The following is a 12,122-nucleotide window of genomic DNA, read 5'->3' as shown; positions in this document are numbered from 1 at the left end:
TTATTACTTGAAATGGCTTTACAGCAGTTGGGTGACTGTGACCCTAATCTGTGCCTGCAATTGATCTTGCAGTATGAACAGGCGCAGAGAGAGGCTGCAGAGCGCCGAGCGGGGAGAGAGCGAGAGGCTGCAGAGCGCCAAGCGGGAAGAGAGCGAGAGACTGCAGAACACCAAGCGGGGAGAGAGCGAGAGGCTGCAGAACGCCAGGTGGAGAGACAGACTGCCAAAGCAGACAGACAGTTCCAGTTGCAGATGGCACAACATGAAAGGGGTAGCAATTCCCCACAACCCCTTTCTCAGGATGCAAATCCACAGAGATCCAGACGAGAAAACTTTCCTGTAATGGAACCGAATGAGGACTTGGGCATTTTTCTACGGGGATTTGAAAAAAACTGTAGGCAATACCAACTGCTCCGAGATCAGTGGGCACAGTATCTAACCCCAGGATTAAAGGGCAAAGCCTTGTAGGCTTTTTCTGACCTTCCACCTGAGCAAGATGGGGACTATGATGCAATAAAACAGGCTCTAATCAAGAAGAACAACCTCACCCCGGAAGTGTATGGCAGGAAATTCCGGAGTTTGCAGAGAGGTCCCACTGACAGTTATGCCGATGTCGTGGGCAGTCTGAGAACCACCTTCAGGCAATGGGTGCGAGGACTATCTATTACCAGCTTTGAGGACCTGGAAGATCTGATGATTAAGGACCAGTTTCTTTTTCTATGTCCTACGGATGTAAGGCAGTTTGTTTGGGACAGAGAGCTAAAACTGCTGACCAAGATGCACAGATGGCAGATTCCTACAGGATGCCAGAAACCTGGAAGACGTCTGAGGAGGAGCTGGAGGAGAGGTAACCTTGTTAGGGACCCCCCTCTCTCCCCACCGATTGTTTGAGAAATCTACTTTTACTCCTTCTGGGGCCCCAAGAACCACACATTCTTTCACTGACAGGCGGAGGTGCTTTTCATGTAACCAGGTGGGCCGTGTTAGTGCTGCTTGTCCTGATAAGAAGACGAGTGCCCCTACTTCTCCAAAACCCCCTAGTGCAGCCCCTTTTGTCCGGCTTGTGGCTGGAGCTAAGGAGAAGAACAATGACAATCTTCAATCTGTTACAGTGGGCAGCAAGGTTACAGTGGGCCTCAAAGACACTGGAGCAGAGGTGACTCTGGTGCGTCCAGAGATGGTGAACCCTGAGGATATAAATACTGGAAAGACCATGTCTTTGTCAATGGATTTGGAGGTGTCAATCCTGCTGTACCCATGGCCTGCGTCTATCTGGACTGGGGAGCAGGCAGTGGATTTAGAGAAGTGGAAATTTCTGACACTATTCCTAGTAATGTGTTGTTGGGCACTGACCTGGGCAGGATGGTGTCTCAGTATGTTCCTGCCCCTACACTGAATGACACCCAGACAACTGAGATATGCGATTCCTCAGGGATATGCCCTGATGTGGGGGTAAATCTAAGGATGGATGTACAACTAGACAATGTCCCTGATGTATGTAATGTAAAGACTAAGGATGATGTGTATGTTGCAGCTGTCACCTGTAGTCAAAACGCTTGTAAGCCTCAGATCTGTATACCTGTTGATAAGTCACAAGTAGACGGATATAAGTCACAAAAAGAAGTGTCTTCTGAGATTCACACCAGTACAAGGACTGCGCCAGTACAAGAGGTTGCTACTAGTGTGTGGCTGGGAACCAACGTGGAGCTGAGGACACTCCAGCAAGTGATTACCGCAGTTATAGAAAACACAGCAGCACCTGAGGAGGAGATCGGCAGAACCAGCAAGGTACTGTGTAATAACGATGGCAAGGACTGTAATATTACATGTGGGCCTGTGGGAAATGGTAGAGGATTGTTGGACTGTTCCAGGGACCTGGAAAGTGCCACAATTACTAGCATCTGGTGTAACCCCTCCCTGGAGACACCACTGGATCTAAATGGACTGTCTAAGGAGGAGGTCGCTTGTGAACCCACTGATGCTGAGGTGGTGGGTACCCAAAAGACTCACAGTCAATTCGAGATGCTCTGCTTAGCGGATGTTATGCCAGGAACCCTGATGTCAGTAACAGGAGATGGGGTGGTCAGCCCTGATGCCCCCACAAGTTTAAAAATGGACTGTGTTCATGCAACTTTGGATTCTGTGCCTCAGCAGTATGAGGAGACAGAATCTGTGAAAGGGGCAGCCTCCCACCCTAGGATTAGGGAGCTGTCCAGAACAAGCTGTATAGAGTCGAAAGACTCCGGTGTCCAGGACCCCAGAAGATGACTGGCCCCTCAACATCAAAAGTGACCCCCCAGATATCAACAGTTCGTGGCTGGCCAGGACGAGACCTCTTTATGAGAAGCTTCTTGATTCTGGGAAGAAAGAGGACTGGCTTAACATTAGAGGACATATATTGTACTATGTGAACTCTGTGATTGTGGGCCACCACTCCTAATCCTAAGACTTGGTTAAAAAGTATGTGCTTCCCTGTGCTGATGGGTTGTCCCATCAGAGGAAAGGAGCAGGGAGCTGGCCGGGAGATGATCTGTGAATCAATCTCCCTTGCCATCTCTTAAAAGGGGGAGGTGTGAGGAATATGGACGGTCATGTCCCTATTCATGAGTGTGTACAGTTATATTATATGTGGTTATGAAAGTGTTTTACTTATTCAAACACTACAGACTGTTATGTGTATTCACTATACCTTAGCTTGTCCAAACATCATAAACTCTGGGCAGTTTATTGAGGGTCTAGGCCTGGTTTATTGAGGGTCTCAGGAAACCTGGAGTTCTTATCTACTTCAAAGAATGGATAGATCCACTCAAGCACAACACCCCCCAACCATAGGACAATGGTTCAATTAAAGGACATATGCAATGAGGTGTCCCTGGTCCTTTCCCATTATCACCTAATCAACCACCCAGGGACAACTCATTATCCTAATCACCCGATGGGCGGGCAATCAGGGACAACTCGTTATCCTAATCACCTGATGGGCGGCCACTCAGGGACAACTCATTATCCTAATCACCCGATGGGCGGGCAATCAGGGACAACTCATTATCCTAATCACCTGATGGGCGGCCACTCAGGGACAACTCATTATCCTAATCACCCGATGGGCGGGCAATCAGGGACAACTCCTTATCCTAATCACCTGATGGGCGGCCAATCAGGGACAACTCATTATTCTAATCACCCGATGGGCGGCCAATCAGGGACAACTCATTATCCTAATCACCTGATGGGCGGCCAATCAGGGACAACTCATTATCGTAATCACGTGATGGGCAACCAATCAGGGACAACTCATTATCCTAATCACCCGATGGGCAGCCAATCAGGGACAACTCATTATCCTAATCACCTGATGGGCGGCTCGGAAATCTAAGCTTAGTTTTGATGGTATAAAATATGGCGACAACAGAAAAACCGTGTGGTAGTGTGGGGGGTCAGTCTGACTGAGCTGCGATCCATGATTTCTCCTACCCCCTGGGAAGGCGACGACAATTGTAAGTCTTAGATAGTTTCTGCTTATTTCTCCCTTTTATTTTATGACTGTTACGGCATGTATGTATGTCCTCTTATTTTAGTAAGCACATTACCTTTTGTCTATTAAAGCTTAAAACTTTAATAAGTTTGGTCCTTGTATGTTCTAAGAATCCATAGCCTTTGGATGTAGTGATTTAACCCTGTGAGTGCCAGTGAGTGGTGTTGTGGGTTGACAGTGTCCTTTCACACTTAATTTGAAAGATGGTGGCAGCGTGTGTGTTGAGGTGCTGGGACTGTGTTGGGGTGTGATTTATGCTCAATTTGCCACCTGAAGGGAAGGTGAGTGCAAGATTGAGTGAGTGGAAATAGATTAACCCCTTGCAGTGGAGTCCAAGTCACGTGCTGATGACTTGGATGTATATGTGGCAGGTATGATAAAACACCTGTATTACACAGCCTGGCCCCTGCTTGATACAATCGCTGATCTCCTGGAGCACCAGTTTAAGCAAGCCTATTACAAGGTTAACCTTATTCTTTCATTGTATATATATATATATATATATATATATATATATATATATATATATATATAGTTTCTTATACATATAATACACTTTATCAATAGGCATCTAATAGAGGCTTCTAGGTTACTTACTTTTCTTTTCTTGCATGGTGGACTAGTTTCCTTCAGTGGCATAGGTTCATCCTCAGGTATATTTGTTGGGTTGCTACATTCAGCTATTTTGCTTCCTTCTAAAACCAGTCCTTTCCCAGGCTCCAATGCAGAGTTCTGATTCTGATCCTCTGCAATGAAAGTATAACATCACAAAACATATATAAAGGCGTAGTTCACAAAAAAAAAAAAAATTCACATCAACTGGTGACTGAAAGCGCCAGAGATATGTAATTGTAAATCGTCTTCCAGTACTTATCAGCTGCTGTATGTCTTGCATGAAGTGGTGTATTCTTTCCAGTCTGGAGAGCAGGAGAGGTTTTCTATGGGGATTTGCTACTGCTCTGGGCAGTTGCTGACATGGACAGAGGTGGCAGCAGTGAGAACTGTGTCAGACTGGAAAGAATACACCACGTCCTTCAGGACATACAGCAGCTGATAAGTACTGGAAGAGCTGAAATTTTTTAATAGAAGTAAAATACAAATTTCTGGCACTTTGTGACAGCAGTTGATTTGAAAGAAAAACATTTTTGGTGAACTAGCCTTTTAAGACATGCTGTATATTATATACATTACAAGCATATTGATATAAAAGCAAGAGAATAATGTAGCACAACCACACACCCAACATAATCAAAAAGGTGCAAAGATTAAAGAGGCCCGAAGCACTGGTGGTGGGCCTGCCTGCCACCAGTGTGACAAAACCCCTATCCTTTGTGACGCGGCTGCACGGATTCTAATAGAGGGGAGGGGATTTTGTCACACTGGGGGTGGATGGGCCCTTCTCCAGTGCTTCAGGCCGAGACTGTGTGCGGGAACCAGGCAAAAAAAAATGGTACATTCACTTTAATGTTTAATGAGTACCACCCAATATTGGGTCACCTTGGCACTGGTGAATTGACTCAATCTAATCAAAATGTGTGCAGAAAGCCCCAGTGTTGCATATAAGGTGAATATCCAGTGTTTATGCACCTTAGGCTAGGTTCACACTGTGTTTTCAGCATCCGTTTAACGGATCCGTTTTTTGCAAAAAACGGATGCATTTGTCTGCATCCGTTTTTGAACCGTTTTTCCATTGGACTTCCATTATAAAAAAAAAACGGATCAAAACGGATGCGTTTTTTTTGACGCACAATAAAGTACTGTTGACACTACTTTTTTTACCGTTAAAAAAAACGGATCCATTAAACGGATTGCAAAAATGCAGTGTGAACCCACCCTTAGCATTTGCTCTGTGCTGCGTAAGTTTTATGTGTTTGCATGGATGAGTATGAGTCACTGGTATAAACAGAGAGGACTATTTGACTTTGAGGAGTGCCAGCGCAGTCATGGACAGGGTTGTCCGTCGTAGACAATACCTGTTTGTTAGAAGGGACTCCCTACATACAGAGATAATATGTAGAAACAACAGGCTATAAGTATTCAATTTCTTGGCATCGCTACCATAGAGGAAATAAAACATTACACAATTATCATTCAAATCTATGGGGGGAATTTACTAAAACTATCAATTTCTTTACATTTTGTCACTGCTGGACTCTCGCAGGTTTGACCCATGTGCCTTACTGCATGAGAAGAGCTTTCCATCCATTCTACATGTTGTTATTTTTTTTTTACGTTGACAATTATTTTAAGGCTGGAACTGCATGGCAATTAAAAGATTCCCTTTGGGGAAAACAAGAAGGCAACTACGGAGCAACCAAACAACATGCCTAAGGTTCTACACTGGAGCAGATACTATGAGGTTGTGTTTACTCTGTGGTCCAATTGTATTTTTTTGCTAAAATTAAAAAAAAATAAGTAAATAAGAAAAAAAAAAAAAAAAACGGGGAAAATACTACAGATAATAATAATAATAATAATAATAATAATAAAGATGAGCTTTACCTTGGATTGCAGTATTGGCAGGGACTGGTAGCTGCATCGAATTCCCACACATGCTGCAGAACCTGGCCCTTTCTTCTGGAGGTTCATGACCACACTTCTCACACTTCATCTTCTACACAGTATATACCATCCTAGACAGCGTATTTTCTGGAGGCTGTTATACACATTTTGTGTGTATTGGTGACAAAGAGAAATAAGAGTTAAATTCATCATGAACTACAGAAAAAAGGGAAAATTAACATGTGCTAACACTGGTTTACTTGAGCAGACACTCTATAGATACTATAGTGAGGCCATAGTGGGGGTCACCATATTGCTTAAAGGAGAAGTCTGGCGAAAATTTTTATTAAAGTATTGTATTGCCCCCCAAAAGTTATACAAATCATCAATATACACTTATTACTGGAAATGCTTATAAAGTCCTTTGTTCCCTTACTACTGCATCAAGGCTTCAGTTCCTGGATAAAATGGTGATGTCACTTCCTGGATAACATGGTGATGTCACGACCCGACTCCCAGAGCTGTGCGGGCTGTGGCTGCTGGAGAGGATGATACCGGGGGGATGCTCAGTGTCCCTGCAGTGCCCTGTGTCCCTCAGTGTCCCCCTGCCATCATCCTCTCCAGCAGCCACAGCCCACACAGCTCTGGGAGTCGGGTCGTGACATCACCATGTTATCCAGGAAGTGACATCACCATGTTATCCAGGAAGTGACATCACCATGTTATCCAGGAAGTGACATCACCATGTTATCCAGGAAGTGACATCACCATTTTATCCAGGCAGTGACATCACCATTTTTATCCAGGAAGTAAAGCCTTGATGCAGTAGTAAGTGCAGGAAAAAAAAGGACTTTATAAGCATTTACCGTAATAAGTGTATATTGGTGATTTGTATAACTTTTGGGGGGCAATGTTATACTTAAATAAAAATTTTCGCCGGACATCTCCTTTAATGCTCCTCAGTTGCTATCACCAAGTAATCTATAATTAAAGTAAGATATGAAAACTGCAGAATTTAGGCTTTACAGCTGTGTAGAGAAGTCCTCACACAGAAAGAGGGTGACAGAATCACTTTAAGGGTACGTTCACACGTACCGGATCCGCAGCGGATTTTCTGCTGCAGATCCGCAGCAGATTTAATCTAAATAACTGAACACAGCATCAAATCTGCACCATCAAATCTGCTGCGGATCCTGTATGTGTGAACGCACCCTAAAGTGTACCTGTCGATATAACTTTTAATACCTAAATCAACAGCAGATGTGAGATAAAGCAAGCTTGCAATATACATGCTTTTTTTTTTTTTTTTTTCAAATATCATGGAAAACACGACTCCCTGTGTTTTGACTTTTTTTTTTTTTTTACAAAGACTGTAAAAACAGGAAGTCCCGTGTTTCCCAGGTCATCTGAGGTCACACTGGTGATTGAAGGACACATTGAGGTGTGACTCTCTGTACTGGCTGGAATTCCTGTATTAAGGCTGCTTTCACACGTCCGTTTTTGTGGACCTTACAGACAGGGAAGGCAATTAATGGATTGTTTACCCGCCTGACATGATATGTCAATATTATGCCGGCAGCGGGGAAATGCTTTGAATCACCGCGACACTGTGACATGAGTGACAGGCAGTTGTCGCATCACATGCATATTAATGGTGCTTACCAATGATGTAGTACCACAGCCATGTTCCTAAAGCTGAAAATAAGGCCTAACTTAATTTTTCAGGCTTTTTGGAGTAGGCTTAAAAAATAAGCCCTAGTTACAGTCAGCTGACCAGATCCTTGATATTGGGTGGATGAGCATCAGCCAATCAGGGCCAGACTCCGCCCCCACCTGCTCAACACAAGCTGCAGAGGAGGCAGGAGGGGTAAGAAGATGGGAGATGGAGGGTACATGGGCCAAATACAGATGGGGGGATGAGGTATACAGGATGGGGACTACCTGCAGAGGGGGAATGTATACAGTATGGGTTAATAACTACAGGGGGGTATACAGTATGGGGGGCTTACTGCAGAGGAGGATGTATACAGTATGGGGGAACATCTACAGAGGGGGGATAGGTGGTATACAGTATGGAGGCCTTACCGCAGAGGAACTTACAGTATAGGAGCCTAAGGGCCCTATTCCACCGGACGATTATCGTTCGTATAATTGTTGACGATTAACTATCTCAAACGACCGCTATTGCGAAAGATCTGAAAACGTTCACTCAATTCCATGGAACGATAATCGTTACTTATTATCGCATTTGCAATAGTTTTTTCTTCGCTATTGCGTTCGTATCTACTGCGAACAACCGAACGACGTCTTATTCGATGCGAACGATTTGCGAAGGTTTTGCGATCGAGCAACGATAAAAATAGGTCCAGGTCTTATAAAGCGATCAACAATTTCTCGTTCGGTCGTTAATCGTTAACTGCATTTCAACCGAACGATTATCGTTTAGATTCGAAAGATTTAACGATAATCTGAACGATAATCGTCCGGTGGAATAGGGCCCTAACAACAGTAGGACATACAGTATGGTGTCTAACGTCTGTATAACATGGGGCTACAGTGTTAAAGCATAATACAAGACCCTGTCTTATTTTCTGAGAAACATGCTAGTTGACGCAAGTAAGACACGCAATGTCTTTGACATGGAAACAGAGTTTCACATTAAAAACTATGTGTGGTTTTCTATGTACAATTTAACTTCGGTTGAGTGGCAGCAGTGAGGGAGGACACAGACGGCTCTGTTGCAACCACCATTTGTGTCAGGATCTGCAGGGTAGTTTGTGATCCCCTGCTCTGGGCTATACAGAGCAGGGTCCCATTCCCCCATATACTGGATATTCCTAATTGTGTGGCCGCTGTCTGTGGGTACAGTGGGTACAGTTTCACAACTGTTTCATATGGCAGCCACATAGTGGAAACCCACTCTGAGGTCACTGTATACAGCCGAAAGCATGTCCTCATGTGATCACCAATAGCCACGTGATTTTGCTGGGATTGATCGACATCAGCTATTCACGCTATTAATGACTGTGTAGGGGAGTGGTTTCAGCCACATTGTGATAACTTTTGTAGCACTACTGATTGCAGTAAAACAAAAGGAATGTTGTCAGCTCACCCACTCAGCCTTACTTCACCTGATGTGTGGATCTCCGTGATTTGAGAGCTCGCGGGTGCTGGTATTGGAGACAGCAGCCCGAATCATCCAAGATAGGAAAAAATGTGTGCAACCGCAGCTTCATAAAATTCAATGGCTTTTATTCATCGTCACAAAACAAAATAACAAAATGGTATAAAAGACACGCCGACGCGTTGCAGGGTGAGAACCCCTTAATCATGGCAATAGTAGCAAAGTTGCAACTGATTTAAATACAGATCGGATGTGACGTTGAGCTGAAATGGACCGCCCACCAAAAGGCTACATACACCTGAGCGTCCGCTTCAGGTAAGTCACATGGGTGTTTACATCGCACATGAAATATAACAAAAACATATTGGAAAAACATAAACAAAAAAGTATAGCTATCATGTTAATTCAATAAATGTAATATAAGTCAGTTCTATAATATAAGTCAGTGCTATAATAAAAGCAGAAACTTTTAAACCACTCGTATCCCCTGCGTGACACTCAACACAGCATTCGCTCACTCTCAGGCCTTGCTAGACACTATGTTGAGTGTCACGCAGGGGATACGAGTGGTTTAAAAGTTTCCACGATTGAAAGGGTTAATAGACCCAAACGTGGGGGTGATTGGACCCGCATGGTTAGGAAAAGGGAGGCGCTTTGGATCCTTAATCTTAATACCAGGTTCCCGAAAGGGTTAAATTATAGAACTGACTTATATTACATTTATTGAATTAACATGATAGCTATACTTTTTTGTTTATGTTTTTTCAATATGTTTTTGTTATATTTCATGTGCGATGTAAACAGCCATGTGACTTACCTGAAGCGGACGCTCAGGTGTATGTAGCCTTTTGGTGGGCGGTCCATTTCAGCTCAACGTCACATCCGATCTGTATTTAAATCAGTTGCAACTTTGCTACTATTGCCATGATTAAGGGGTTCTCACCCTGCAACGCGTCGGCGTGTCTTTTATACCATTTTGTTATTTTATGTTTTGTGACGATGAATAAAAGCCATTGAATTTTATGAAGCTGCGGATGCACACATTTTTTCCTAGCACTACTGATTCACTGTTAAAACACAGCTGCAAACCACAAGATTGCCTAACAACTCCATGTATACTCCTGGCCTGCAGCTGTAACTTAACAGTCAAAATAAAGTCATGCTACAACACTTTGCAGTGGAGCCCTGGCTTTAAAGGGGTGCTACAGCAAAAAAAAATCCTTTCAATCAACTGGTGTCAGAAAGTTATACAGATTTGTAATTTATTTCTATTTAAAAATCTACCAGTACTTATCAGCTGCTGTATGACCTGCAGGAAGTAGTGTATTCTTTCCAGTCAGACACAGTGCTCTCTGCTGCCACCTCTGTCCATGTCAGGAACTGTCCAGAGCAGGAGCGATTTTCTATTTTCTATGGAGATTTGCTACTGCTCTGGACAGTTCCTGACATGGACAGAGGTGGCGGCAGAGAGCACAAAGAATACACCACTTTCTGCAGGACATACAGCAGCTGATTAGTACTGGAAGACTAGATTTTAAAATGGAAGTAAATGATCAGGGATGTCAATCAACATGTTACAAGTTACAGGGTACAGAATATTTTCCCATAGAGATATGTATATATATATATATATATATATATATATATATATACTTAGTTCTTCCTGCTTTATGACATGATAGATAAGATAGCATTGTCTTGGTGACAGGATCCCATAAAATAGTTAAAGTGACAACAATTGAAAACATTATTGTAGTTAAACAATCATATATATGCCTACAGCCCACCCCTAAATGTATCCGTAAGACTATGGAAATACTTCTAAAAAAGTTCCATAACTCTAGCAATGGCATACTACACAATCCATTACCTTCTGCGGCCTCCTGTAGATGCTGTGGTCTCCTATAGAGGGTCTCTTAGATGATGAATCTATAGAGCCGGTGTAGACTGTGGGGAGAGCTCACACAGACTGAGCGCAGATGCCACTCCTACTGCCTATAGCTTTCATCCAACTCACTTCACTTTCGGTTTCATTTCTGCCCTGCAGCCCTCCCAGTTCTTTTTTATCATGCTGGGTATTTCCTCAAAGTCTAAAGCAAAGAATGTCATTATGCTTTATGCTGAAATGACTCGCATTACAGATCTCTGCCTGCAGTCGAAAAACATTGTGCCGGTCATGTGATTGTCCCGCTTCTGCTGTGATTTTTATGTAGGTTTCTTTTTAATAAACACTTAGTTATTCTAGAATTTGTTAAAATTTATTGTGCACCTCCAGGCTGTGTTAATAATAATAATAAATAATTTATTATGTATATGTCACGATCCCCGTAACTTAGATGCCTAGTCCACGGAGCGATAATTGGCCGATTATCGCTCTGTGGAATAAATACAACAATCAGCCTATGACAACGATCACTGGCTGATCGTTGGTATAGGTTTCAACCTATAATTGTCAGGTGCCGACCGCGCATCGCTACGTGTAATAGCAATGCACGGCCGGCGACTGACGATATACATTGCCTATCCAGGTTGCCGGGCTCCTCTTGCGGTCTTCTTCTCAGCTGACAGGCCGCTTAGCCAATCACTGGCCGGCACCATCTCGGCCAGTGACTGGCTGAGTGGCCTGTCAGCTGAGACGTGCGGGACCCGGGGAGAAGAAGACCGCTAGAGGAGCCCTGCAGGTAATGTATAAAGTTTAGCAAGGGCTGCAAGGACATTGGTAACGATGTCCATGCAGCCCTTGTTAAACGATAATCGGGCTGTGCAATAGGCCAAATAAACGAGCACCGATCTACCAAATCAGCGCTTGTTTACAGTTATTTTTAGGCCCCCATCGGCCCGTGTAATAACACCCTTAGGTTCTGGTTGATAGCCTACAGGGTCACACTGGACCCCCCTCTGTCAGCTACCAACCAGAACCTCATCAAATCTTGCTGCTGCTGCCACTACACATGATATAAG

General features: G+C 43.7%; 1 protein-coding gene across 1 annotated transcript in view; it reads right to left on the bottom strand.

The window, feature by feature from the left end:
• The window catches only part of LOC138776808 (E3 ubiquitin-protein ligase rnf213-alpha-like), a 35,260-nt gene extending 24,009 nt beyond the window's left edge, over window positions 1–11,251 (bottom strand). Inside the window, exons 1-3 of the mRNA XM_069956200.1 lie at window positions 11,032–11,251; window positions 6,038–6,191; window positions 4,133–4,281 (exon numbers count right to left, since the gene is read on the bottom strand). Of these exons, the coding sequence (XP_069812301.1) occupies window positions 4,133–4,281; window positions 6,038–6,146 (258 nt within the window). The 5' untranslated portion in view covers window positions 6,147–6,191; window positions 11,032–11,251. The remainder of the gene's footprint in view (window positions 1–4,132; window positions 4,282–6,037; window positions 6,192–11,031) is intronic.
• Window positions 11,252–12,122: the final 871 nt, after the last annotated feature.

This window comes from Dendropsophus ebraccatus, chromosome 1, assembly GCF_027789765.1.
Source record: "Dendropsophus ebraccatus isolate aDenEbr1 chromosome 1, aDenEbr1.pat, whole genome shotgun sequence".
NCBI classification, from domain to species: Eukaryota; Metazoa; Chordata; class Amphibia; order Anura; family Hylidae; genus Dendropsophus; species Dendropsophus ebraccatus.
The sequence above is the reverse complement of the archived record's forward strand: the minus strand, read 5'-3'. Positions and strand labels throughout refer to the sequence as shown.